General features: G+C 35.4%; 1 protein-coding gene across 2 annotated transcripts in view; it reads right to left on the reverse strand.

The window, feature by feature from the left end:
* Positions 1-27,774, reverse strand: part of USP9X (ubiquitin specific peptidase 9 X-linked) — a 103,310-nt gene that overhangs the window by 27,783 nt on the left and 47,753 nt on the right. For both annotated transcript variants that reach the window (XM_065070036.1, XM_065070030.1), the window contains exons 14-26: positions 25,394-25,527; positions 20,596-20,683; positions 18,959-19,301; positions 17,463-17,558; positions 15,622-15,833; positions 13,685-13,925; positions 13,331-13,480; positions 13,113-13,233; positions 12,516-12,646; positions 11,976-12,254; positions 9,790-9,915; positions 7,180-7,305; positions 3,759-3,925 (exon numbers count right to left, since the gene is read on the reverse strand). In XM_065070036.1, coding sequence (XP_064926108.1) covers positions 3,759-3,925; positions 7,180-7,305; positions 9,790-9,915; positions 11,976-12,254; positions 12,516-12,646; positions 13,113-13,233; positions 13,331-13,480; positions 13,685-13,925; positions 15,622-15,833; positions 17,463-17,558; positions 18,959-19,301; positions 20,596-20,683; positions 25,394-25,527 — 2,214 coding nt within the window. The remainder of the gene's footprint in view (positions 1-3,758; positions 3,926-7,179; positions 7,306-9,789; positions 9,916-11,975; positions 12,255-12,515; positions 12,647-13,112; positions 13,234-13,330; positions 13,481-13,684; positions 13,926-15,621; positions 15,834-17,462; positions 17,559-18,958; positions 19,302-20,595; positions 20,684-25,393; positions 25,528-27,774) is intronic.

Consider the following 27,774-nt stretch of genomic DNA (forward strand, 5'->3'; position numbering starts at 1 on the left):
AAATAGAAATAAAAGATACTCAAGGGAATTCCTCACTCCATCTGCACCAAACAGCCGATCCCGGAGAGAGAAAAGAGGAAAAAGGCAGAAAGGCCCAGAAGCCTCTGCAAACGGCAGGATGGCAAAAGGCCAAACCAAAGAAAGTCACAAACAGAACTCCCCCAAACAGGTCTCCATCCTGGCTCCAACAAAAAGAGCAACAGATAAGAAGAAAAAACCGGAAGATCCCAACTCCTCTTAAATACGAAGCATGACACTAATGGCATGGAATACTCTTATAGATTAGTCTGGATGTCAGTCAAGCTCTGCCCTATCTATGTCCCCCCTTCCTCGCTGCCTCACACCTGTGGGCAGAGCTCAGAGATCTTGGCTCTCAGACCAGAGCAATTAAAAACATTAACTCTGTCCTGGGCTGTTCTCTCTTGTTCTCAAACTAAGTCCAAATAATGACCATGCTAGCTATGAAAAAGAAAGGTTTCTAACTGCATGAAGAAAATTAACTCATTTTCAGTGAAACCAACACACGTGGTTACACTATGAGGAAACAGTAGAAGTCCCATGCAATCTCAACCTTGGAAAGAAACCCACAAAACGCCCTAATCCATCCGATCTTTTCTGGAAAGACCATATTTGTGAGATCTGAACTTGATAATCTTCTTTGTCTTTTATGGCGCACCAAAAAAGATTTTCTCACATGTATTTTTGCTCACATTGTTCTCTGATTGAGGATAGGAGATTAGAGAACAATAGTTGAAAATGGAAGGATATTCAGAATTCTGTCTGGTATTTCCTAAGCTTTCTCTGCACTATGAACACTAATTTGTTTCCACATTAATTCAGAAGAGGAACTTTTTAAAGCTTAGTCCAACTTCAAAGTCTTCATTTTCAAAGTGGTGTCTGTTTCTACTCACGTTTATGCTATTCTAACCATCAGGCAATAAGTAACAGTGCCAACCTAAGTGAGATTATCGTCAACACCAGAAGTTTCACAAGTATATGAGCGAAAAGAGCTGAATGGTTAGCTTCTTGTACTGACAATCAGAACCATTTTTCCATACAATAAATTCAGCTCATTTCACATTCTGGTGAGAAAGAAAGCAGAGATAAGGTGCCCGGGGACAAATCTATTTTCTTTCAGTATTTTAGGAAGTACAACGGTCAACTATTCACTAACCATAACAATATGAAATAGCTGGTACTAGTCAACAAAGCTCAAAACAGCAAGAGTTGCAGCCAGTGGAAGAGGCTGGCAAATCCAGGGCATATATTTGCATCTGTAAATCAGGACTGTCATTTTTGCTAAAAAGATGTTCCACCTCTATCACAAGCTGTGCTAGATAGAACCCAGACAATGAAATTCAGACACTAAACTGTTTAAGACTTATAGAAGTTCCTGATTTGAACTAATAGTTCACTTCCTTAGGGAAATATGACCAGAACAGAAAAATCCTCACAAAGAGCATTTGAAGTTTTCAAAGTAAAAGAGTGGTAACAGGTCATCCTCGCTGTAGGATGTTAAAGTAAACATTAACACAGCTATTCTGTCAGTTCTGGCAGCAAAAAAGGTGTTATGGGCACAACATTCTTAGAGCAAGAATGATCACAAAATAGATTAATAGTAAAAAACTAATATCCCGGCATTTTCTCCTTTCAGTTATCCTTGATGACAAAATCCTAGCCTATTAATCCAAACAAGTGGAAGTTATAGCAAATAAGAAACTTTTAACTCTGACACCTGATAAATGGTGGTAGTGCTAAAAGAAAGGTATCTAACTGTGATGACGGCTTTCCAGACAACGTGAAATGACAAGAATCTCAGTTTATGATATTCAGATCTTAAAGAAAGGTTTTAAGACCATTTCATGAGAGACATGTCACACCAGAAACAGCCCCAGAAGTTCTAATGTTATAATACTGCCAATAAATAAGCAAGGAGATCACACAGATTTGGCCACTATATTAGATAATAATCTTAAAGTTCCCCAAAGTAAGAACTACTCACTGAACTTAATCTGCAAAGGAATACTTCTATTTGCAAAGTGTTGATACCAAACATTAACTGAAATATAAACAAATGCTGGTGAACTCTTGAGAAATGTCACGTAAATTCTGAATAAAACACCAGAAAGTCATATAACTACAGTGACATTTATTATAAAAATTATCACCCACTACTTATATTTGTACAATTAAGAAAGCCACAAATCTGACAAATCTTTGGATTCACATCAAAAATCAAAAGACAAGGCAGCACTGACACTTGCCCCTCCTAATCAGCTGTACTGGCTCTCCAAATTTGACATGTGGCCAACAGGCACTTAGTGCCAAAAGTGTACCTTGACATCAATCATTGACAGTTTAAAAATAAAACTTAGTTATTTCTTACTCATCAGCCTTGAAAGTTACCAAAACCAGTGAAAGACAGCTTGTTTCTTTTTATGTGTAAGATTACAACATACATTTGTCAGCGTGTTTTGTTAAACTTATCTAACTTAAGGGATAATAACAAGCTCCAGTGAAGCTGAAAATTCAACACCTTGTATCAGAGGTTGCAAAATAATAAAGCTTGTCGGATTCCAATAATAACACTCCACAGTTTCACCAACGTGTGCAAGTAGTTCATTGTAAAGATATGCTCTGATGATATTATTGATCCTTTTGTTATACGAATATTCCTGAACGTAAGACTTTTCAACCTGTTTTATCTGGAAAAGTAAAAAACCCAAAACATGGCGTTGAAATTCTGACCCCAGTAATCTGAAAGCACCATAATCTGACTCCATTTAAAATGTACTGAAAGGCTTAGACAACCTTGCAAATTTCTGATCTCTGTAATTTCTCAAAGACAAGATATTTTTGGAACAACAGTGGAAATACCTTACAAAACTGAAGTTTAATCTTTGGTAGAAGTTCAAAGCACTGCTAACTTTAATAACAACATTGGAAAAACTTTCCACCTGGATGGCTTCTAAAAGTACACCCTCAAATACTTCACAATTTCAGATGGGCTAAATTTCCAGGACATACATCACACAGATGCTGTATGACGCAGATGCTGCCTAAGGAGAACTGTAGGAAAAACTTGGAGACATCAAGAGATCCCTGAACTCTACAGCTAGACTGCAGGGCAACTAAAGCACATCATTCTTGGCAGCTCCTGCTGGTTTTCCCTGTCTGTCCATCCCCCAACAGTGCCAAGGGTTCCACCAAGAGCCTGCTGCTGCACCAGGTGACAGCTCCTCTGTGACAGCTCTATGTAATACATATGAGTCTCGTGAGGAGTCACTAGCATGCCATTACAATGCAAGAAAACCAGAAGATTAAGTCTTAATTTCCTTAATTTTCTCTCTCCTCAAACTGCTAGTACTGTATCTTGTTTTTATGTATCAGAAAAGGCATGAAAGTTCTTCTATACCTAAATAAACATTCTAATGTAGTGAGTATTCACATAGTTTCCAAAAAACATAAAAGTACCTATTATTTTATTCTAAATGCATTTTTCTAAAGCCATCAGTAGCACATTATCAGGTATCCATCTGGCTTGACAATATTCTCCTTAGGAGTACAAAGAAGATGGGACTGATACAGCTACCACTTTACAACAGGTATTCAAATTACAGATTTATATTGCTAAACAGTAAATTAAGACAACTACAGAAAAAAATCACTTCAATAGGAAGTCACTGCTCTGCATTTAGGCTTTATATTAAGTTTGAATTGTAAAATACATGTGATTAAAAATCACCACCAAAACTTACTTGCTGTGACAGTGCAACAGCAAATCAATGATAAATGTCTGCCATGCTTTTTCTTTACTGAGTGCATCCAGTGCGGTTGGAATCAAAGCAAAACACAGGGTCATCACCTCCAGTGCTTCACAGCAAACTTGTTCATCTTCCATGTCTGGTTCATTTCCTGCATTTGTCTATGAAAATAAACAAGAGAGCACAAAGTGGATATAGAAAAAAAGAAAACAAGAAACCCAAGTGGCTCCAAGGTATATACACTAAATACAAACACAAACCACAAATTCGTATACTGGGTGATTATCAGTGCCAAGTATTTTATGCACTCCACTCAGATGTGATTCAAACAACTATCTGGGATGACCTGAACTTCCAGTACTGTGCTTCTCAAAGGTGGATTCCAAGTATGAACTTAGGGAGCCAGAAGTCACACAGGAAGTTTGTAGGCAAAAGTTACACTAGTTAGTACTGTTGGGTTTTTTTGTTGGTTTGTATTTGGTTTTGGTTTTTTTTTAAATAAATGAATTTTTATTTTATTTTTAAATAAAATAAATGCTTTTCTTTACTACTCAGAACCTGGGGTTTAAAGCTTTGGAAACAGTTACTACTTAAAACAGAGAAAGGCTATACTTTTAAAAAGCTTTGATAATCACAACTTATTTGATCAAAAACATCTTAATATTGATAGAATTTGTTCATCACTATTTTCCAGATAAATGAAACAGCTGAACTAAATCTAAACCATAGTTTCTGTGGTGACTTTTGATATATGAAAGGATATTTCTAATCGGTATATAAGTTACTCTTTCGATTAAACACTTGAATCAAGTGAGTGGATTTTGGTACACTTTTCCATAATAAATACTTTGAGAATAAAAAACAAGCCCTCTCCTCCATCTAAGCCAAAATTAACTAGCTTGAAGAAGTTCTGAAGAAATTGAATGTGAGCAGGATTCAATCTTAATTCATCAGTAATCATGGCTGCAGGTTAGCAACATTGACCAGAGGTATAAAACAAATATTTGTTTTATATATTGAAAAGTATCAAGATTAAGTAGGCAGAAAGAAGGGATTACAAAGCGGAAGAAATAACTAATTGTAAACAGCAGCAGCAGATGACAATGTATGTCTCAGTCTAGCAACAGAAAGTATTTTGTCTTTGCATATCACATGAAAATCAGAGACAGTCACTAGCAATGCAGTAGGATGTGGTAACTCTGACACATCTCAAGATATAAAAGTAAAAGCAGAATGCCTTCAGCTAGTTCAGGACTGCACACGCTCTGCACTGGCACCCTTTTTAGAAAAGACAGCTATTTCTGCATAGGCACAGGGATCTAGTAGAAAGGCAAAGTGCATTTTAAACTCAACAAATTCTCCCCTGTACTCAGGCACCAAGAGCTGATGGGTCTGTACAAGCAGCACTCACAGTATTTTAGGTGCGTTTGGGCCTTCTCCAAACTAATAGGGAAAATGCCATTTGGCAACACTGAAAGTCACAGAGTGTTCTTTAACCACCAAGAGAACTCCCATACCAGAATTTTTTGAGGCAGGAGGCAGAAGAGACTTAATAAGAATTATGATCTCATAATAATTTCTTTACTTCAAAGTTCAATTGAATTTACCGTTTAAGTTCAGAAGCTTCTTCAAGTGCTCACAACATTCTTTCAGAAGTCATACTTGATGGGACACTCTCAAGTACCTCTTAAAAAACACTTGCCACAGTTGCCTTTGGTATTTTTTAGGAATCCTGGCACAACGTTCCCAATTCCACAAAAATCAGTCTGCTTTTGTTCTTAAACTAACATTTAATGATAAATCTCTACCCTACAGACATAGCAAAACGCTCCTACAACCTATCAGTTAAAAGTCTAAGGTTTAGTGGTCAACTTAGAAAATGGAAAACATTTTTCTTAAAATAATTTTTCCCCTAAGCCAGTGTGCCAGTCACCAGTATATTCAGTATTTATAAAACCACCATTGAAGTTACTTTGTCTCATCTATAACCAAACACAATTCCTTAAATTAAGAACGTGTCTTTTCTTGCACTGTATTTCTCTATTTCTGTGATACTTTCCTCTCTTTTAATGCCATTTCAACGAAGTACATTTTATTTCCTCTTCTTCTTACTTCAGCAATTTGTTCCTCTTTTTAGTTTCCAGTTTTTCCATTGAATTTTTATTTCCCTTTTGCCTAGCATAAATTTAATGCAGCTGCCATTTATTACAAATGTCCATATAAAAGTCAATAAGAATAAAATAAAATAAACCACATACACACACAACCTTTGAAGGATGACTGATAATGCACAGCTTAAATTTCACCTATTTTAAAACTTCAATTGTTTGAAAGTATTTTTACAGAATTTAACTTACAATTTTCACCCAGAAAAATGTCAGAAAAGAACACTTAGGTATTTTTTATTTTAGGTGTATTTTCTCTAGTGCACTACTGCTCTTAACACATCAAATGTATATCTATAAGAGCACATCTTCATACGGCTGGACTGCCTTGCTAAGTAAGCCATGTTTTATATTCAAGTTTATCACCTCAAAAAACCCCGACTTATTTAATGAAGAAGTCATTCTCACAGCAACAGAAACAAATGTCATTATACTACTATAAAAGCTAAATGGAAAGGTGTTGCATTTTGCTGAAGTAAATATTCTTCCTCTAACTGATTGTTTAAGCACAACAGCTAACACACCAAGAATAAAACCTCCCTATATAGTCCCTTCCCTTTTAATCTCAGATAAGCACTGGGGAGTACTAAATTTGATTTTAAGATGAACAAGAAGATATTTAGAGAACAACTTATTTTTTTTTTTAAATCACTGTCAAAATACAGATTACTATTTCCTACAACTGTAAGCAATATTCATGAAACACAAGGTGTTATAAAATCTAATAATTTGCGTAAACCACACGGGAAACCACAAAGATGTTTTACATATCTACATAATAAAAGGAAATAAACTACAAAGGATTAGCAATTATTTTGTTTTACCAGTGCTTCAGTGCTAATTTCAGATCAATTAGATCTTGTTTCTCATTCTAGACTACACATATGCTTCAAATCAACTTCTGCAGAAGAGACCTTTTAAGCATGCATATTAGAAAAATTCGCTTTGCAAGAAATGCCTATTTCTTATTTAGATACGGAATCCAACTGGGCTGAAAACATGTTACAGAAGCTTACAGTACCAGTGCATTTTTGAACTGACACCAGATTCAAGGTACAATTAAACTGTTACCAAGAAATAGAAAACTAAACTGTGATATGACAACCGACATATACCAGACTCCAAAATACATAATCACCAAGATACCTACCTAAAAGCTCATCACACTCTAAGCCTGACCTCATTGACCCTGTTCCTTTTGTAAACAAAGGAACAGTTATATAGAGAAGTTGTTGCTTAGGAATTCTTACCTTTTCATAGATTTTACTGATTTCCTCATTTGAGCTAAAAACCAGCTGAACTGACCCACAGCCTGATGCCCAAACGATTTTTTGTACTGCCCTAATAACACAGATATCAGGGATGTATTTTGAAGCCTGAAAAAAAAGATAAAGAAACCAAAGCAAGATGTAAATGCAGTTGCAAGTAACATTACAATGAATACTAAATTCTAACAAATGTATTTTATAGAAAGTTTAAAATTTTAAAACTTATCATACAATTTTTCCTTAAATAGAAAAAAAAATAAATGTTGAAATTATGCAAAACTTCCTTTTTTAACTGAAAGCAGCATGTATGTTAGATTACTACAGAATCTTAAATTGCAATGCTACAAGTACCAGGAATTACAAGAAAGTTAGCGTTTTTGATAAGTAACTGGCAACTCTGTTTCTGAGTAAGAAACAGCAGAAACTACCAACTTCAATGCTAAAACATTCTTGATTTGGTGAAAAAAACACAACCCATGCAGCGTGCACCTGAAAGGCAGCCAACCTCTGAAGTAACGTTACAAGTTGAAGCTGTTTTGGGGTTTGTCCCCTCCATGGTATTTATTCTGCTTGCTCATCGTTAGATAGACAAACTAATGCTTATCAAGTATGTGATTAATATATAAAGAATTGTTCTATATTCAAGTTACAGAGGGTTTAAAATTAATAAGAACACAGATCATGTATCTTATGAATGCAGAATCACTATTCAGTATTTTGGGCATGGTCTGAGTTAACATCCAATAGTTTCTGCTGATACACACATGAGAAAAATATACAACTGCCACTACTTAATAGTTTGCATTGACTTTAAAAAAAACCTAAACCTATTTGCCCCCTGTATTTGAAGTAGAACTGTCCAAATAACAGGCAACCTTTAAAAGCAGATGATAGACAGTTCTCCAAACTTTCACAGATCATTTTTCTAATGTGCAGGCTTAATAAGAAACCAAGACTCTAAGAGGCTTAACTAACAAGCTAGTTGCATCAGGAAACTTGCTGCTGATACGGAAATGAACACTAGTTACAGGACAAATAATAGGTATTTCACCTTTGTCAACAACAAAGCAACTGTATGGGAACAGCACTACAAGAAAAATTTGTCACACAGAAATGTATCTATTTTTTTTTTAAATCTCATTGTAGTTTTAAAATCTTGAAGTATTAAATTTTTTTTAAAAGGTGAAAGACTTCTTTCTGTGCTGTAGTCTTATGTCTAGCCTAGGGAAACCATGTCAGATTTTTTTTTAATTGTGAGGTCTATTGAAAAGAGGCTTTGAAATCAAAACATTAAGAGAAAAAACAAATCAAAAGGTAAAATAAAATACATATTAATTAAATTTTTATCTACAGCAGTTTTCATAAATTCAGAAAATTACACACAATACTTTAAGAGCAATACTGTCAAAAAAATTCAGATTTTGTTTGCTTTGATGTGCCTGGTCAAAGAAAAAGAAAAAAAATTATTTATTTTTTAGAAGTCCCCCAAAAAGGACAACACAACAACTACAAAACTTTCTTCATACCTCACTTCAAAAGACATCTCTTCTGTGGAACAGATTTAAATAAATCAGAGTTCAACTAGCTGATTTTAGGCATAAAATCACCGATAGATGCAGTACCACCACTAATGGAAGGCAGATGGTTCGTTCTTGCAGTCTAGGACATTGTGCTCTCTTTAGACACTGCTTGTCGTTCGGAAGAAATAGCATACTTTTCGACATTAAGATGATAATACAAGACTAGTTTTATTTAGATTGTTCAGAAATGTTTAGAGATAGCTTTGCAGAGATTATAGTCTATGGAGTCCAGAAAAACAACATTCACTGCTTCCATACTGGAAACTGAGGAATCCTGATTCACCCTGGAAGAGGCAGTTGAAGTAGCTCCAATATTGTCTTCTGCTGAATTCAGCGGATTTAACTAATGTACTTGCTGACATGACTCATAATTCCAAATCCAAATGAGGTTGGGTCATACCACAGAGTACCACACAGATAAGACTATTATATTTCTAAAGCACATTCTTTAACTTTACAGATCTCCCCAATCCAATTTTTCACTTGTTTCATTAATGCATTTTTCAATATATAAAGATACATGGCAATGATGTGAGACTTATCTTTCAGCATTTGAAAATCATGCTGAAAATTTAAAAGCTTCCTCCCCTTTTCTGTGTTCCTCTTCAGGAAGAGAATGTTACTCGGAAACCAAAACATAAAAGACCAAAACCAGAAGAATGTACCACAAAAATGTTTTCAAAATATCCATTAGCTTCTTTAAGTCTATTACATCAATTTTCTGAAGTTCTGACCTAAATGTAACAATATTCATAAGCCATTAAAGAGCTTGTACGGAACCTGCCTAGTTCACTCAAGCCTCTTCATGCTATTAGACACTGAATTTCATCATTTCATATGGAAACAACTATTAAATATTTTAATTAGTTTTATGAACCATATGAACATTACCTAAAATGTTTCATGACATTTTAGAAGGAAAATCCATGTCTCAAAAAGCAATAAATTTAGTGATTTAAAAAAAAAAATACTACAGAAAAAAAAAATGTGGTACAGAAAGGAATTCACTAACCTCATCAGATATTTGCTGTGCAAGACGTATTGCTACATTTCTCAGCATGCATTCTGAAGTTGGATTAGGAATGTTTTGTAGGGCATTTTGTAGCACCACTGCCTGGTCATGCGTAGCCTGGTTTATCTGGAAGAAAGTATTTCTTGTACTTACTTTTACACGGAAAAAAGCAAGCAAGAAGATATGAAAATCTAAAGTTACTTGGAAAGGTTTGATAGAAGTAGATAAGATCTCGGAAGGAAAACTACTTACAGAAACTGCAAACACCAAGAAAAATAAGCCCCCTTATTTTCAAACAGATACCATCACATCTGAAGACTATGCTACAGTGTACAAGCACAGAGTACAAGTAGTGAACAGAAGAGGCATTTGCTCAAAGCTACTTATGTTTGGGGGATTGTTTATTGATCAGATTATTTCAAGTTAACAGAACACTGACAATTACAATGCCTCCTTCCGTTTCTGTTGATGTAGGAAAGAAAGGCTTTGCTAAAACAATGGGTCTCCCGCTGGACTAGCTCATAGTGTCCAGAGAGAACACGGCTGCAGTGTCCATTATAGTCGAGTACATTTGAAACATCTGAGTTAGACCACTACTGAAGAATTCTGTTCCGAATTATCCCTCCTGTTCCTTATCATGCTTTTACAACAGGAACAGTAGCAAGATAAGCTTTTATCTTTTCTGTGTTGGTTTGAACACAGCATTTCTTCTCCTTGGGCTGACAGAGCTCTGTAGTTTTGACAGTTCAGATCTGAAATGGCTGTTTCCTTCTCATAGACAAACTTGCTTGAAAAGACTGTGTGCTGTGGTTACAAGTTAAAACTTCTTGTACAAAAGAGTTTCTTCATTTTCTAGTACCATTTCATCCAAAACACCCATCTCAAATGCTGCTCAAAAGACACTGTGAAGTTGTTCTGTAACACCTAGTGCTGGTCATATCCCTTTTGCTTTGTCAGCTTCACTAAAACACTTAATTTGGGGAGCAAAACTACAGAACTCCCACTTAAGACTAATAGAGCTTACACAGTTAATTAGCTATTGGAAATGAGCTGTGAGTGATCAAACACAATATGCATGGGGCAAATCAGGATCTATGTACCAGAATATTACGTTTAACAACATTATTGATTCAACTTTCTGTGAAAGCAAGGAAGAAAATAAAAACTTAAAAGGCCCTAGTGACAGCAGGAGACCAGTAACTAGAAGACTGCAGACTCAGTCTTGGTTATCTCATTCTCTTAAGAACTGATAGAAAGCCAAGCCAGAAGTTTATGCTATAGTACTTATCCTTTAAATAAGATAAATGAAAAGGTATTTACAAATCTCACCTCCATCCCAAGGTATAAGCTTATTGGTGCTGAAGCGGTAAAAAGTATCAAGACCAAAGTCCTTCAAACAGGACGATGATGACAGCATGAAGTTTTTGCCAACAAATCATTTAACAATAAAGTTAGATGTTTGCAACAGTAAACAGTGAATGTCAGCAGTCATGGACAAGTGTTACACCTCCTAAGTGGTCAGCATCAGTCTGTTTGCAACAGACCCACATGTATAAGATATAATGCTATAGACATGTGAGATCACAGTTCAGAACACCTGTGTTACACTTCTCCAACTGAGAAAACTTAGGGTAGGACACCTTTCAACTATCAGCACTAAACTCTGCAACATACCTAGCTGTACCCTGCAAGAATTTTCTACAAGCAATGGACGGAATTAGGAATTTAGCAAGCCAAGGACTTGTTTTTCTGAGAAAAAGGGCTGGCATAACTCAGCATCAGTTCTGTTGTTTTGTGCTCTAATCATAAACAGGAGATACAAGAAATTCAGAAGCACATCCTTCAGCAGACTCAACAGCTCAAAAGAATCAGAATTCACACTTACGGGATAGACATACTTGAAAATGGAAAGTCACCTGTACTGACAATCATGCAAACCATTGAAAATCATATATAGAGCAAGTGAATCTCACATGTAACTTTTCTATTGTCAGAAAGAAACAGGATTTGTTTAGTTAGTTGAGCTCTTTTTTTAGAATCATCAGACAACCTTATCTGAAAGTACCATGAGTTCTTAACACACAACTCAGTGAAAGAGAATGTCAACAGAAATCATATAAATATTGCTGCAGACAAGAGCAAAATCAGAATACATTGCTATCTTTAGCAAGGAATATTTACATTACCGGTGAAATTGTACTTGTGCCTTCCACAACTGGCTGACAAGCTTCTGCCACAGCTCGAACATGGCCATATCCAATTGCTGTTAGTAATAATTTGGCTATTTTTAGAGCATTAAGGTAGGCACCCCTTCGAGTTTCCATATCTGCATTTGGCAGGAAGTTATTTCTAGTCAGCATGCTCAATACAAGAGGCAAACCACCACTTTTTAAGAAGTTGTACTGGAAGTCACTGGCATCTTCTCCCAGAGGTGCACTGGCAGGCATTAACAAGGCATAAACTACCTGTAGAACAAAACACAGCATTAACTAACATAAATGCTCTAGCTTAAATATAGATGATTGAACATGAGGCTATTTTGGAATACTACTTAAGCAATGCTTTGACAGAATTGGCCATATACCAGTTTATTCTAGTAAATTGCGAAGTATTTTCAGTTGTTAAATTTCAAACCAGAATTTGATCTTAGGCTTCCATACTATTACAGAAAGGATTGCCAAAGAGAGAGCTGAAGAATTTTAAAAAACAGGCAAAGCATCACAAACCTCTGTTAAATACAGCACTTGTGAGGCAGAAGGACCAAAGAATAGAGAATCCAGGGATGGACTAAGGCTGCTTTCCCCAAGCTTTGCATGATCTAAACAAATAGCTCTTAGTTTCTCAACTGTAGTGTTATCTGCAATAAAAACAGAACTTATAAACATTTTGTAACAAAACTATTCCAGAACAAGACAGTAATATTTACAATTATAAATCTGAAAAATGTTAAGTGTTTTCAGAAAAATTGCAAAAAATCTGACAGACAAGATCAGACTATGAAGCATTCTGCAATTATTATTTCTGTCAGTACAAAAGTGATCCTGTTAAAGCAGAGCTACAAGATCACTTCAAAATATACTTTTTCCCATTTTTCAATGCACTGAGGCACTGAACCCCAGTACCAACTGCAAACTACACAACTTCATTTAACAGACAGGAATTAACTATTTAAAAAATACATTTACAATCCTAATTAGGATGTTATAAATTACGGTATCCATAAATTACCAGAAAGTAGAAAATACTTCCTTATTTTAATATAACACGTGAGAAATTATTATACTGGATATTACAAGATAAAACAGAATAAAATTAAGTTTAACCTGGTGGCATGAGCTTCATAAGAACACGTGCTCCATCTCTAAGAGGTGGCATATTTAGGCTACTGCCCAAGTCTGCAACTTGCCAAAGAAAAGAGATGTATCGAGGATGCAGTGACATGATCTTAAAATAAGCAAATAAAAAAACATTAAAATCAATAATTAAAGACAAAATATAGGGAAAATATGCTTTTAAACTGCTCATTTCAGCATATGCTTACCACTCCAGGCAAACAGCTTTCAACTTCTGGATTTGGACCATCGCTGTAGTGATTGCCATGGTTGCCCGGAGAACCAGTTGAAGAGTCAGAAGAACTATCTGGACTTGAGGGCATATTAGAATTTATCTGTGTAAGCTTAGCCGTAATTAGCTGAAAAACAGAGTCACAGTTTTAATACTACGCAAAAATGAAGATTCTTTATTAAATAAACATCTGATATAACGTTAATGGCATAATACAAGCAGGAGGAATGGAAATATTTCAAAAGAATAAGTGATTCCATGCATGGTATTTTTCAAGTATTTATAAAAGGGAAGTGACACCCCAATTGACATAAATAACTGCAACACTTACCGTTTTATCTTTGAGATTCAACTGCCCAATTAATTTTCTATCATCTGCCGGGTCCACCAGCTCACCACCGATGAACAGTTCTACTTTTGTGTGTGCACTATTGGCTTTAATGCGATTCAGAATACAGCGCCGCACTTGGCCAATTGTGTCATTTGTATGAGACCAAATGTCCAAATCTTCTACCTGCCGGCCTTGGTTTGGAAAACGAACTACTAGTGTGATATGTTTACCACGGAAAGCTCTGAAAATAAACGAGATAAAGTTATTTTTGCCCTCATAAAATACATTATTTTTCTTGCTGCATTTTGTGTTGCAGATACTTAAACATCAAATCTTTACATACAGTGATACACTCCAGCATGAGTTTATTTTGTGAAAGCCCAGGCAAGTACGCACACGTAACATACACAGAAACTTTCAAGAAGCCACACTCAGCACAAGTGCATTAAACATACGGTCAGCTTTACTGTCAGGTTAGGAACACTGACAGAATTTTAAGAAGTCTCTTACGAAGCCTGAGGTATTTTCTCTTGCTTGTAATTTCCTGATCAAAATGTGCAAATGAAGTTCAGACTGGCAACTATGCTTTGCTCTTTCAGCAAAACAACTCAGTTTTAAACACACCAAAAACAGAAAAAAACATCATGTCACCAAGTCTTAATGCCTCTGTCATAAGCTGTTAAAAGTTTTATAGTAGAATTCCAATTTTAAAAATCAGAATGCTTTAAAAAAAATGAAAAGAAGAAAAAACATTTTCACAATAGCACTGGTCATACTTCGCACTATGGCAGGGAACTCATTAGGAAAGACGTGGCCAGATAAGCCCAACAAACTAATCCCATGCAACAAAAGAAGGCAAAATTCTCCACAAAAGCTCATTGCCAACAAGACCTGGGAAAAAGCCTAATCAAATAAGCAGCCCATATAAAAAAGATGCACCCACAATCGACAAGAGCAGTTAGCACTCATCAACCAACATATACAATAAAAATGCTCTAAGAGCACTGCAAATTACTGACAGACCATGAAGAAACAGCCATCTCTTTGATTTTCTTGACAAAACGGCATTTAAAATAAGAGGACAACAAGCCCCCACCACGTCTAAAAAAAATCTAGCTGCATCATAATTCTATAGAAATCTCAGTGTATTCCTTACATATTTTTGAGACCTTCTTCCCACAGAAAGCAGCTACTAATACTGGAACATCTGAACAGTTTTCTGTTCTACTTTCCTCTCCAAGGAAATAAAGGTGTTTTTGTTGTTGTCGCTGGGTTTTTTTGTGTGTGAAAACATCTACACAATATGGGATTTAAGCGTCTCCTTTTTCTTTATACCAAAGATAGTTACAGAAGGAGCAGCTACGATTTAAGCTAAGTATCTACTCAAGGACAAGAAGACTGAAGGTATACAGAAAATACACTTTCAAAGTGCTGTTCTCCCCCTTTTTATGAGAAATTTACACAGAATATTTCACTTAGAGGTAATCCTATATTTAAGCTTGCAAATTAAGATTAGCATCTCTGGAAAATGAAAATATAAACTAACATACTTTTGTGTAACAGGACTAAGAAAAACAAAGCAGCTTTTCCCATGCTAACTTAAAGAATGGCATTGCTTTTAAATAATTTTCATAAAAAAAATAAATAAATCCAAAACAATATAGCCACAAGGTACATTGTGTTATAGAACAAAACATCAGAAACAAGTTTATTGTCAGGTCTGCTGTCCTCTTCATACATGCCTATATTTGTCTGATATTTCAATTTATTTTTTTTTAACTACAGATCAGAGTTTCATGTATTAGCAATGAAAATGGAATTTTGATATTCTATAAATGCATTGAATAGAAACCCTTTAGAATGTAAAAATCATAAAGACGTTAGTAATATTTTAGTTAACAGAAATAAAAATCACAGTAGTGCATCTTCACACATACCTTGACATAGGTAGAATAGTTCTCTCTTCGTGGTAATCACTGTCACATTCATTTATATACTCTCTTAAAACAGTCAACACTCTCACCATTCGTATTGCTTCTTGTCTTGCACAATTGATACTGTCTTTATCTCCATCCAACACACATAGTGTATCATAGGAAGCTTTCAGACGATCAAAACAGGACTGAATGAAGTCTTCATGAATCACTACCTAATTACATTAAAAAAAAATTGGTTCAATTACAAGAAATACTAAAAACTATATTTTCAGTAGGATAACGCAATGGTAGAAATAAAAAACAACAAAAAAAAAACCCAAAACAAAACAAAAAAACCAAAAAAAACCACAAACCCAAAACAAAACCAAGTAAGTTACTCTATAAAGCTGTTTTATTCCACTTTAAAATAAACTCTTACTGATAAATAGCTTTAATTTAGTGTGTGCTGTAAAAATATTCTGTGTCATCAGTAGCTGTAACTGTACAGTGTAAACTTGCACTTTAAAAGTAAAAGTTTGCACAGAGAACACTAAATTGAACTTTCTCTTATTCACTTCCTTAGACTATGTTAAAGAATCTCGAGCTGACAATCTATGACAGGTCAACTTACTTTACACCAAGAGTGAACATTTACAGACTGCCAGAACAACTATCTCCACCCTTCCACACTCCCTTCGAATCACTCAGTTTCAGATACACACTTTTGCTGTATAAACTCAGAAATGGGGTTTGATCTAGATTCAGAATAGTGGCAGGTACAGCAAATCTTTTCCTTCTGCCTCATATCTAGCATGTCCTTGTACCTGACCCAGACTGACCTATAGAATCACTGTAAAAAGTCTCAACAGAAGCATTTACAGACACAGCTATCACAGTCCAGCAGCCCCTTTTCTTACAGGCAGCTGAGGAGCAGAGGAGTTATCAGAACACTGAAACAAAATACTTGTGTGCATGTTAAGTAAATCCAACACTTCCAGAAAGTGTTGGACCCAACCACGTGCAGATGGACAGATACATGTGTGCTTAGCAAGCCCAGACCTATAGCATGAAAGAAGCATACAGCCCATCTGCCACTGCAGTAAGATATAACTCGAATGGCTGTAAATGTACAACTCAGAGCAGCTGTGCTGTATCTAGCAACTTGCAGCTCTGAAGACTATGAAAGTGTTTTTGAGGACAAGTACGAAAAGCTTTAAGAAATATAGCTGGCATGCTACCAATTGGAGATTGTCTGGAGGACAATATCCCCCTACCCCTTAAATTTTGAAATCCCAACAGTTCACTTCCTCTGTCCTTTCAGAAACTTGTTGTCGGTTTGCTGAAATGCAGCTCCCAGCAACTATCAATGTAGGGAGAAAATATCTGATCTGCTAGAGCTCAGTTTGGCCATTATATGAAAACTCTGTGACCCTTTCTAAGGGACATGACCTCAATAAAGACTAGATTAGCTTGTGACAACCCTCAACAGACCCATCCAGGGAACATACTAGTACAAGAAGTACCAAAACTGGAGGTTCAACAAAAGGCTTACCTAAGTATAAGATATGAGCTGTTTTCTGAGTAGAAAGAGCAAGTATGACAGATCAATTTAATATGAAAAACTTATCAGGTTTCAGTCTGCAAATATCAGAAAGAACTCTTAACTCTGCATCTGACCAGAAGCTGATGGCTGGACTCAAGAGTATGCTCTCCAAAACAGGAAAATTATTCCCTGTTTTCAAAGCTTTCAGATACAAAATTACCACCAAATTGAATATTATCACTGCTTTTCTATCATGTTATATTCCAGGCTTCCTGTTGCTTGTTTTGTGTTGTTGGGTTTTGTTTGTTTTGTCTTTTACCTGATTAACTTGTAACCTCGGGCCAAGATTAGTATAGATCTCTTTAAGAAGATCTATTGCTCTGTTCGCGATGTCATCATTTCCCTGAATCACAACCTAGCATAACAAAAAAAAAAAAAGCATTAGAATTTCTTAAAACTTTCTAGTATAAAATTTAAAACCAAAACAACTACTTAAGTATCTTGACACAACAGTGTGTCTAATTATTTTATGAGGTGAAAGTGACTAAAATGCTTAGTTACAAAATACAATCAATGCACCTTAGACTGAAATTATATGAGTCAAGATTAAGAATTAACTAGTTCAAAAGAGTTCAGAGTTAGCAAAAAACCCTAATGCTTTATGAAAAGAATAAAAGCAGTGTTTATATATTCATCTTCACATTACATTTCCATTTTCACTAGTTTCAGAGAATAAGGCAACTATTTTTTCAGCTGCTTAAATAATCTAAATTACCAGAATTCAAAACCATAATTTTAAATGGCTGTAAGTAGGTAGAAGGGGGACAGGCAAATGAGTTCTGTTTCCAACCTGATAATCTAAATTGTAATTACCAGCTACCAGGTCTGAAAGAAGCCCCTCCATATAACCCCTGCAGGATTCTGGGCTGAGGCTTCGTGAATTCCGTCATGCTGTCAAACGGCTGGGCAGATCCACGTAAGTTGATTACCACAACTAAAACATGCTAGCATTATGTGGGCACTTTGTACGCAAACACTGTGTGAAAACTTCTTTGTCTAAAAATTGTGATCTACTTTGTTTTTAACTATTATCACCATGATTAAAATACCTAACCCTTCAACAAACCACAACCAAAATTACCAAAGACTGGTGCAGCACATTTTACAAAACACCGCCATGATAATCATATCACAATGTGCTACTGCGGGTTCTAACACAGCTCTTGAAAACTAGAAATACTAGAAATACGCTGAAAAAATCCAGTTATCGAATTAGATACTGATGTTTTTCACCAATAGATTTGGCAAGCTTCAGAAAGCTACCATCTTCCTATTGAAAAGCTATAACCACGTTTAGGCAAAACGTTGTGGATATTAAAAAAAAATTCAGACCACTGATCACCTGGTCTAATCTTGAATCACTCCAGTTTACCATATTAGAATGAATGACATGAACTAGCTTATAAAGCGCACAAAATAAAGTTCAATTCCAAAGTGTGTGTGAGAGAGAAAGAAGCTTACAGATAATTTACCTGGCTGGATCATTCTTAAACAGTATAGGGAAATGTTTAATGTCATGTGCATACACAAATAGACTTGATGGTTCAAATAATCTTCCATTAAACATCAGCCTACAAAGTTACCAACTTGCATACTCACTGGGAAGACAGTGGAGTCAATGCCCATAGGTCTAGTTGGAAAAGGTAGTTTTTTGTAATTTCAGTCTACAACTAATAAAATACGCAACCCTAAAAATGTAAAAAGAGACTAAGACTTAGCAGTTAACCTTTCAGATGTCTCCTCCAATTAACTTACCCTCCAAAGGTAGTCTAATCCTATTAATTCCAGATCATCCATCATATAAGCTCGTCTCTTTGCTACTAGTTTTCCTTCTCGACAGTTCACAGCTTTGAAGAAACGTTCAAAACATTTCATCCCATTTTCTGTTAATAGGGAAGGATCCAGCTGAAGCACATTATTTTCAAAGAAGTCCTTATTAATGTCAGGGTCTAAGTCGGGTTCATCCCCCATTAGTTTGGAATACCATTTAAAACAGGCTTCGCGATCACAAAGATAAACTGCATTTTCAGCTAAACACTTCCATATTTGCTTTGCCTGGGGGGCGCAGAGCCACAGCTGACCATCCTTCAACAAAAACCTTGAGCAACAACAAACAGACAATTAATAGCACTGTCTAACAGACATCTAGAGTTACAATTCAGCAAAAAAGGTGAATATGCATATTATACATGTATATGTCAGAAGTATGACCCCGAAAAACTTAATTTGCATCATCAGTCCATGCACAATTAGGCTACAATTTCTCAGTAAGTTTGAATGGATCAAGAACTCATGAGTCCAAACAAAAAAGGAATAAAATTCAGCAAAAAAAAGTGTTACGCGAAAATACCAAACATTTTTTTACATATTATATACAAATGCACATTCCCTAATGTAAACCATTTATTTAAAAATCAGGCCACAACATAAGAGATTAAATTACCACTGCAATCACTAACTATGTTTTAGCACTCACTTCAGCAAAATCACAAAATATGGTTTGAATTCTATGGAACAGAGCCAGAAGCAGAAGTCAATGAACTGGAAATTTTTCCTTTAAGTACGTTTTTCATTGGTGTTAAATTATTATTAAGGAATTATTAAGAACTTCAACTCTGAGAGCTAATACTAAGAAAGTTTCAGGAAGAAGATAAAGTTCTTCAGAATCGTTTACATCATTCAAAATCTTTTCTATGTAAAAGAAATCAGGGACTAAATTATGGCGCTGCTTTTCAGAAATTGCTACCTACATATTCTACATTTGACAGCCACAGCACTTCATAAATTCCTTTACATTAACAACTAGTGAACTTAAATGTAACCAATTTACAATTTTTAATATACAAGAGTGATAAATTAAGTTTGCTATCCATATGCTATTGTATAATTTCATTAAACCGTTAGCGCTTCAGTTTAATTCACAAAAATTCTTGGTAAAATTTCAAAAGTAAAACATCTCCCGTAGAAAACAAGTAAAAAAATACTTCAGAACTTGATGGTTTGACAGCTCATCTATTTTCACTTGTCTTAAAAAAAAAGGTTAAAATCAAGTAGGAAGAAGCTAAGAGAGACAGAGCTTAAAAAGCATCAACATATTGCAGCTCTGTGATGAGCAGAGATCCTTTGTTTTCTTATTCTAATCGAACAGCAGCTGGTTATAAGTCATCCAAGTGATTTTTTTTTATTATTATTATTCTAACCTGGAGTTTTGAAAGAAGTTAGCACAGCAACTTGAAGCTAGGTAAAAGAAAGAGATACCAGGGCGGGCTTTGGTTTTCCTGTTTGTTTAGTTGGTTGGTTGTGGGGTTTTGTTTGTTTGTGGACTTTTTTGTTTATTTGTTTCTTTAAAGTATTCTTACAGAAGTTAAACAAATGATTATGTTTAAACTAACCGTAAGAAGTTAAGTCGCTCCTGTACTTCCTGCACATGACTGTATCTGCTTCCTGGTCTTACAGTTTGAGGATCATATTCACCATGCTCTGCAAATATAAAATGTTTTATTAGACAATACATTCAGAAAAGACATGCTGACCCTAAAAGACAGGATGTGTTTCAAGACTTATTAGTCTGAATACAACTAAAACCACTCAAAACACAAAAAAATTTTCAGTAAGGTATATGAAAAGAATTCTCAGCTGCCTGCTACCAGTTAATATTTTACTATAGATTAAAACGGGTAAAGGCAAAGATTACTGAGATCTATAATCAAATCAACACTTACGTATGCTCATCGTTCAGTACAACGGAAGTATTACAGAACAGTTAACCTACATTCTATTTGTTCACATCAATTTCTCCTTATTTCGAGTAGTCAGTTTGAAGTCAGAAAGTAGGTACAATAAAAGCATACCAAGCATATAATTCAGATTATCCAGTGTGTTTGGGGTTTTTTGGTTTTGTGTTTTTGTTTTGTTTGTTGTGTTTTTGTTTGTTTGTTTGAGGTTTTTTTGTCTTCTGAGGATGCTTAATTTCATTACACAGCATCTCTTCCAAAATTTTGGTTTTCCATCTTCAGGGTTTTCCCTCTCCAGAGGAAATCATGACTCTGGTCCTTTAACACCTTTATAAGTAGCTACATACATGACATCACTTACAAGAGGAAAGTATACAACAAATTCATTCACTGCAAGTTTCCAGGTACAAAAAACAAATGCCTGTAATACTGACAAGCTTGAAACAGAATAAGTTGAGTAATTTTAAAGTAAGGCAAGAAATCAAACTTTTATGTGCATTTTATCAAATCTCACCATAATATTAAGTGCTTTATAGGAACTTGGGTGTGGTGTGGTTTTGTTTGGTGGTGTTGGTTTTGGGGTTTTTTTGGTTGGTTGGGTTTTTGGTTTTTGTGTGTGTGTGTATGTAGTTTTTTTTTTTTTTTGTTGGGGTTTGTTTTGTTTTTTTAAATTAAAGAGAAACAATCTATATCTGTACTTGCACTGCCATGATCTGTACTAGTAATATTTTACCACGACACATCTTCATTATGACAGCTCCATTATAAACTAATGAATGCTACTTTTCTTATTTTCAAAAGTATACAGATCGCATCTAACCAAGATGACCCAGCTGTAGGAGACTGTATCATGACAACATCCAGACTAATAGTAAAATCTATCTTCAGAAGTGAAAAATCAGTATCTCCTATTATATCAAGGAGCAAAAAAAACCCCACAAATGAGTCTAACAGCTGAACTGCATCACTGGTACTTCAAAATCAGGGGAAAAATAATTCTCATAAATAGTGCAATCTAAATACAAGTGCAAGAGGTATGTTAGCTTAAAAATCCAATAAAAGGGAAAACAGAAGACTAGTAGTTAACTGATGTCTACAAAACTGGAGATGTTCACCAGAAATCCTTTGAAAATTTGAATTCTAGTCCTAATGTAGTGAGCATAAATGGGCAGTTACCAAAACAAGAATGGTGAAAAAATTCTGAAGAACATAAAAGTAGCAGAATGAAAATTTAAGTATTAGAAGTAGGAAACCTGAAAAATATGCTGTGGGTTTAGCAGAAGAAACTATTACAATAGATAAGCACATTGCAAAGAAATTAAAACTAATAACTTCCAAGTGTTGGTGGTTTTGTGTGGTTATTTTTGCTTGATTTTCTTTTGAGGGGGTGCGGAGGGGGTGCAGTTGTGGTGGTGGTGTTTAACTCTGGGGACAATCTGGTCTTTTTTTTTCCTGATTACAGATTAATTCACAGACATAATTGTCAATAGTGGCAGTGAAGAAATAATTCAGGTATTAAAGGCCAGTCAGTTGCCCAAAGGCAGTATGTATGAAAAACTCTGGACTACAAAAAAATTCAGTCTCCCTTAATACCCTCCTCCCTCTCACTTTCTTTCTACATTTGCCTGATTTATCTTCCACGCTGTGGATCTTGCAACTCCAAGCGTGACCTCCTTAAAAATTCTTTCTACATGCAGGAGCAGAAGAATGAACAGAGGAACTATACATCAAAACAGGACCGGCTGAAAATTTAAGTATAATTAGCGATAAACACACATAGAAGATCATACGGCACAATTTCTATGAATAATTACATTTCATTAACACTTTGGATTTTTTTATCACTTCAGAAAAAGAGAACTCGCTAGCAATCTCCTTGGATTTTCAAAAGGTCTTCGATAAATAGTCAAGGAGATGAAACTGTGACCTCCTTCAGGACTACAAAATGCAATAGCAGTTGTCTCATCTCATGGAGGACTCTGCAGAGGTGCAGGTAAGGGTGAGTTCACTACAAGAAAGTCACAGATCACAGAAAAACTTCTGAAACATAGATAAGGCTTTTCTTTAGCCTTAAAATGGCAAACATATGAAAGGGAGTATAATAGAAAACAATATGCATTAGTGAATAACAGGAGAATAGGAACATTGTTCTCCATCACAAAACACAACTATGGAAGACTTCAAGGGAAATTAAAAATATGGCAAATTCAAAATTCATTTAAAAAATATCTCAAATCACACAGTAACTGCGGCATTAACTGCCGAAAAAAATCTGTGGGCAATTGGATTTTTTTTTTTTCTATGGCATTTGTTTGACCTATGCTGTTTGGATATTTGCCTTGAATTTCCCCCCTCTGTCTCATTCACCTTCCACCAGCTCAGTTTAATTCTACAGCTTCCCAGTTTGTTCTTTCTGCCCTTGCAACCATAATAATCTTTCTTTCATTTATACCACTCCCTGCCCTACATCTCCACAGCATCTTTTATCCTCCTCCATGGAAGGCAAATTACATGGTGCTCTATGTTTTGCTCTATTTAGTATATAAAAATGAAACTGAAAGAGAAGTTGCACACGAACTGTGTATTACAGTTTTAGTGCAGTATCTGAAACATTAGGAGATATTTTTTAGCTGCCCTTAATCATCTAATAAAAAAATCCACGCTACTGTTCATCTGATTTGGTACTCTGATGCAAACAAGTATAAGTTCTGCAGCAGCTTTGTCTCAAGAAAGCACAATTTAATTGCTTTGTAATTAGATTCAATTTAAACTCTTTGCATGCTTGTAACTACAATCATTCTGAAGAGATTTATATTACTGTTTTACAGGGCAACGGGATGTGTGTTTTGGTACAAGACATCTGCCTAATTTTTTTTTCTGCCCAAGTCATCAGCAGTTTGATAGGTAAACAATATTGTCAAAATTAAGCTTTTGACTTCAGATTTCAAAAATATTTGGAATTAATAATGATAGTTTATACATTAATAGTATGTGTAGGCTATTTTTGGACAAAGACAACATTGCATTGGAATACAGTTGTTGATTATGTCTCCTTCCTAACCCTGAGGCCAGACCCCATATTTCATAGCTGGCCAAAGACCAAGAGAAAGGGAGCATCATATATTCTAAGCTATCCATATAGTTAAGCTGTGAAGGTTATTATAAATGAAATCACGTTTTTGCAGCATTTTAGCAAAATTAAAGAGCAATGCAATAGCTTGCAAAAGTTACATGAAATAATATTTGCTCTATTCCACCTTTCTTAAGACAGCTAAGCCTAAGACAGTATTGCTTGAGAACAGAACAAAGCATTTAGTATTATTTAACATTAATTAGTGCAATGCTATCATTAATTTAGGAAACTAAATTAGGGTAACTCCCCTCATGTACTCCTGAATAGAGAAATATAGCTACAGTATGCAGATTGAGCTTAAATGTCTCATTGACCTGTACCTGGCTGAAGCTATCATCTTAATATAGTGCCACTATTCAAACAAGTTTTCAAGGATATATTTTAGATATCTTTTGTAAAGTACCCAAAAATTAAACTAATTCCAGAATTAAGGGCATCCAGGCAACTTAACTAAGCACTGGAAGACACACATACACTTTTACAATGTGTGAATATCCTGTCCTCTCTGAACAATCTACACTGAATTCCTGCATGACATACCATGCCTTTTTTGAATGTAGGATGTTATGATGCCAGGGTAGAACAGTCCCTAGTTCCAGTCAGTGAAGTAGATGGGGTGGGTAGGTGTGGGTGTGTTTTGGCATAACTCAATAAAGTACTGTGGTCCAGTGTAACAAGGAGTTTCTTGGTCCATCATTTTTCTTCACTTCCCTACTTCTACCTCAGTAGCTAAAAAGCTTGTCCAGAATAAGAGTGTAAACTCATCAGCAAAGGGTTGAGTTTAGCCTGAAATACAGAAATACTAACATGATCTGCTGTCAAAGTGCTGCTGATAACAAATGCAGTGAGAAAGGAACGAAACAGAAATGGAATTGCTAAAAAGAAACAGCATCCCTGTGGTCTAAAGTCCTCTCTGACAAATTCCAAACACTGGCTTCAAATAGAGATTAAATAACTTCTCAAAGGAGTCTACAAAAATTCAAAATGACAAGTGGGACAAAATCCAAAATTATTATTAGGACTTTCCTCAAAAATAATCAGCCCAGCCTAAGTAGGAAAAGATGATGTTTATCAATCCACAGATAAACAAGAGCTGTCACTTCCACATATTCTGCTGTAAAACACACATTTTCAATCACGAGACAAAATGTTAACATTTTAAGCTTTTCTTGCCCAATCGGACATGAAGGCTATCAATCCCACAGATGCTTGAAAATTAAACAAACAAACTTAATAGTTATTTCATTATGAGAATACGGTTTTAATTCCACTTTCAACTGAAGTTTTTATACACTTTGAGGCAATTTTAATTTTAAAACTTACCTTTAGCATACTGCCTCATGCTTTCCATATAGGCAGAGAGATTTTCTGCAACCAGTGTAACTAGGGCATGATTGTGCTGAAGTTGATTGATTAAGTCATGTCGGTAAAACACATGTGGACTTCGCTGAGTTTGACTGAAATTAAAATACAAGTGTTATAAGAAAAGTGAAGAAGTCTTGGCACCTAACAGTTCAGAAATCCATTTAAGAAACTCATCTTTGATTCGAGTTCCAAATTTTCCTGAAAGGCCTTTAAGAGAAATCATATTAAGCCTCTGACAAATTTTTTCTTTTTTCTTCTTACACATCATCAGTTCTTATCAGTTATTGAAACCAGTTAATTAATGAGGATTATACAGTTACAGTATGTACGAAAAATATCAAAGCAATCTGAGCAGCTCAGTATGCTGCAGGGAGAATACCTGCAGCAAGAGAGTAATAGAAATACCTGCCCACAAACTATAGTAAGGACAGAGACCCTCGACTGTACTATAATGCATAACCACAGCTTCTTCCACGCCCATCTGATATTCTTTTCTAAATTTAATATTAAAACATAAAGTAAAACTAGGTCGATTTTCAAAATGAAAGCTCATGTTCTTAAAACTACAGCAAAAGAACACTAGCCAATAAACATAACATTTTTTTCAATACCTAAATAAAAACCCACAACCCTGCACAACCCTGCATTTTTTTTTCTAACAATATCTAGCTGAAAAAAATGTTGGTACAAACATAAAAAGCATAGTTATGCAGAGCATATAGTCTAACAAAAACCAGAAAAGTTTAAGAAAAGAAATACCCCGAATAAATAATTAGATGATAGTTTAAATTGGTTATCAAGATCTGACCAAAAATGCTACTCTCAAACAATACTAGACATATTTAAATTACAAAAGTAAACTGCAAGAGAAAATACAGAGCTTGGGTTCAAAGCCCACGAACACAATCAAATTTTAGAACTGAGAACTAATCACTCTCCAGAAGAGTCTCAATTTGCCTCAGCTTCTGTAGATCGGAGCACTGATCTTCGCTGCATAAACAATACAAACTTGCATTGCTCTTCCATGGTAAAGAGATAAAAATAGAAAAAAGAGAGGGAAGGGAGAGGGTGGGGGAGAAAAAGAAAGGTGTTCCTCCTTGTATTGCCACTCAGCTGACCCCATAGCCCATCCTGAAGAAATTTAACTGTGATTTCAGAATTGTTCTCCTTTTCTTCAACACCAGATCCCAGAATTAGCTGAGTGGATTACAGGTAGAAACTCTCATTCTTCCGAGGAAACAGAGTCTCCATACTAGATGCCTACAGCACTCTGCTGCATCACCACACCTTTTGAGGACATTAGGGAATGCAAGAAATACCAGTTCCAGCATCAGCTGATTAACGACCTTGCAGCTGATAACATTTCACTGTACACGTAACAAAAACAGATAAATCGATTCACTGGGCCAAAGATCATTGTCAATCTGGGTTTAAAAGACAGAAGCCATCAACACCCTTCCAATAACTCTGCTATCTGCAACCAACAGAATTTGGCCTGCTAAGCACAAATGTCTTCAGAAAATTAAATTTCATACTATGCAGAGCTTCCCAAAACAGCTTGAAAGAGGCACCTAAAGCACAAATTGTGTTTAAAAAAAAAATCCAGACATTTGTCAGAGAGAAAACAAAATGGATGGAAGCACAAAGAAATCATACAGGACTTCGTATACCCAAAAAGAACATCCTCTTGTTTTCACCTTGAGAAACTTTCCAATTAACACTTCATTTCACCATCAACCCTCCTTGCTCAGCAGAAACCAGCAGCAAAAACAGCAAAAGACTGGATGCCTCTTTTTTAGTGGCTACCCAAGATGTTACCTCTAGACAGAGAGATGCATTTACAATGCATAACAGTAAATAAGAACACAGACTATTTGGGAAATACATATGATGAAACCAAAACCAGGGACTATACCAATGTAACTACTCCTACATTTATACAGTCACAGAATTACATTCCGCCTTTTGAAGGCAGCTGAGAGGCTGATGTGACACCCAGTGAAAATGAGTCTGACACCCCTGGACTGAAGGAACAAGCAGAAGTAAGACGTGGTATTTTGCTGAATTGAGCTATTGGCATGTACATTTATATACTCATAATATTATGCATTTGTATCCATCTTGTATCACCAAATGAAAGCATTACTAGCAGAAGACAAAATAAATCTTCTGCTCCAGACATTTTTTTTTTACTTTTCCTCCTTTCTCAACCACATGCATAAATAGTAAATTTGGACACATGGATTCATCATCTTGGTTAGCTTATTTGCTAGAAAAATATTGGCAACATGCCAAAGGCAAATTTCCGAACAACTTAAATGGATTTTTTAAAAATTATT

This window comes from Columba livia, chromosome 1, assembly GCF_036013475.1.
Source record: "Columba livia isolate bColLiv1 breed racing homer chromosome 1, bColLiv1.pat.W.v2, whole genome shotgun sequence".
In the NCBI taxonomy this organism is placed as follows: Eukaryota; Metazoa; Chordata; class Aves; order Columbiformes; family Columbidae; genus Columba; species Columba livia.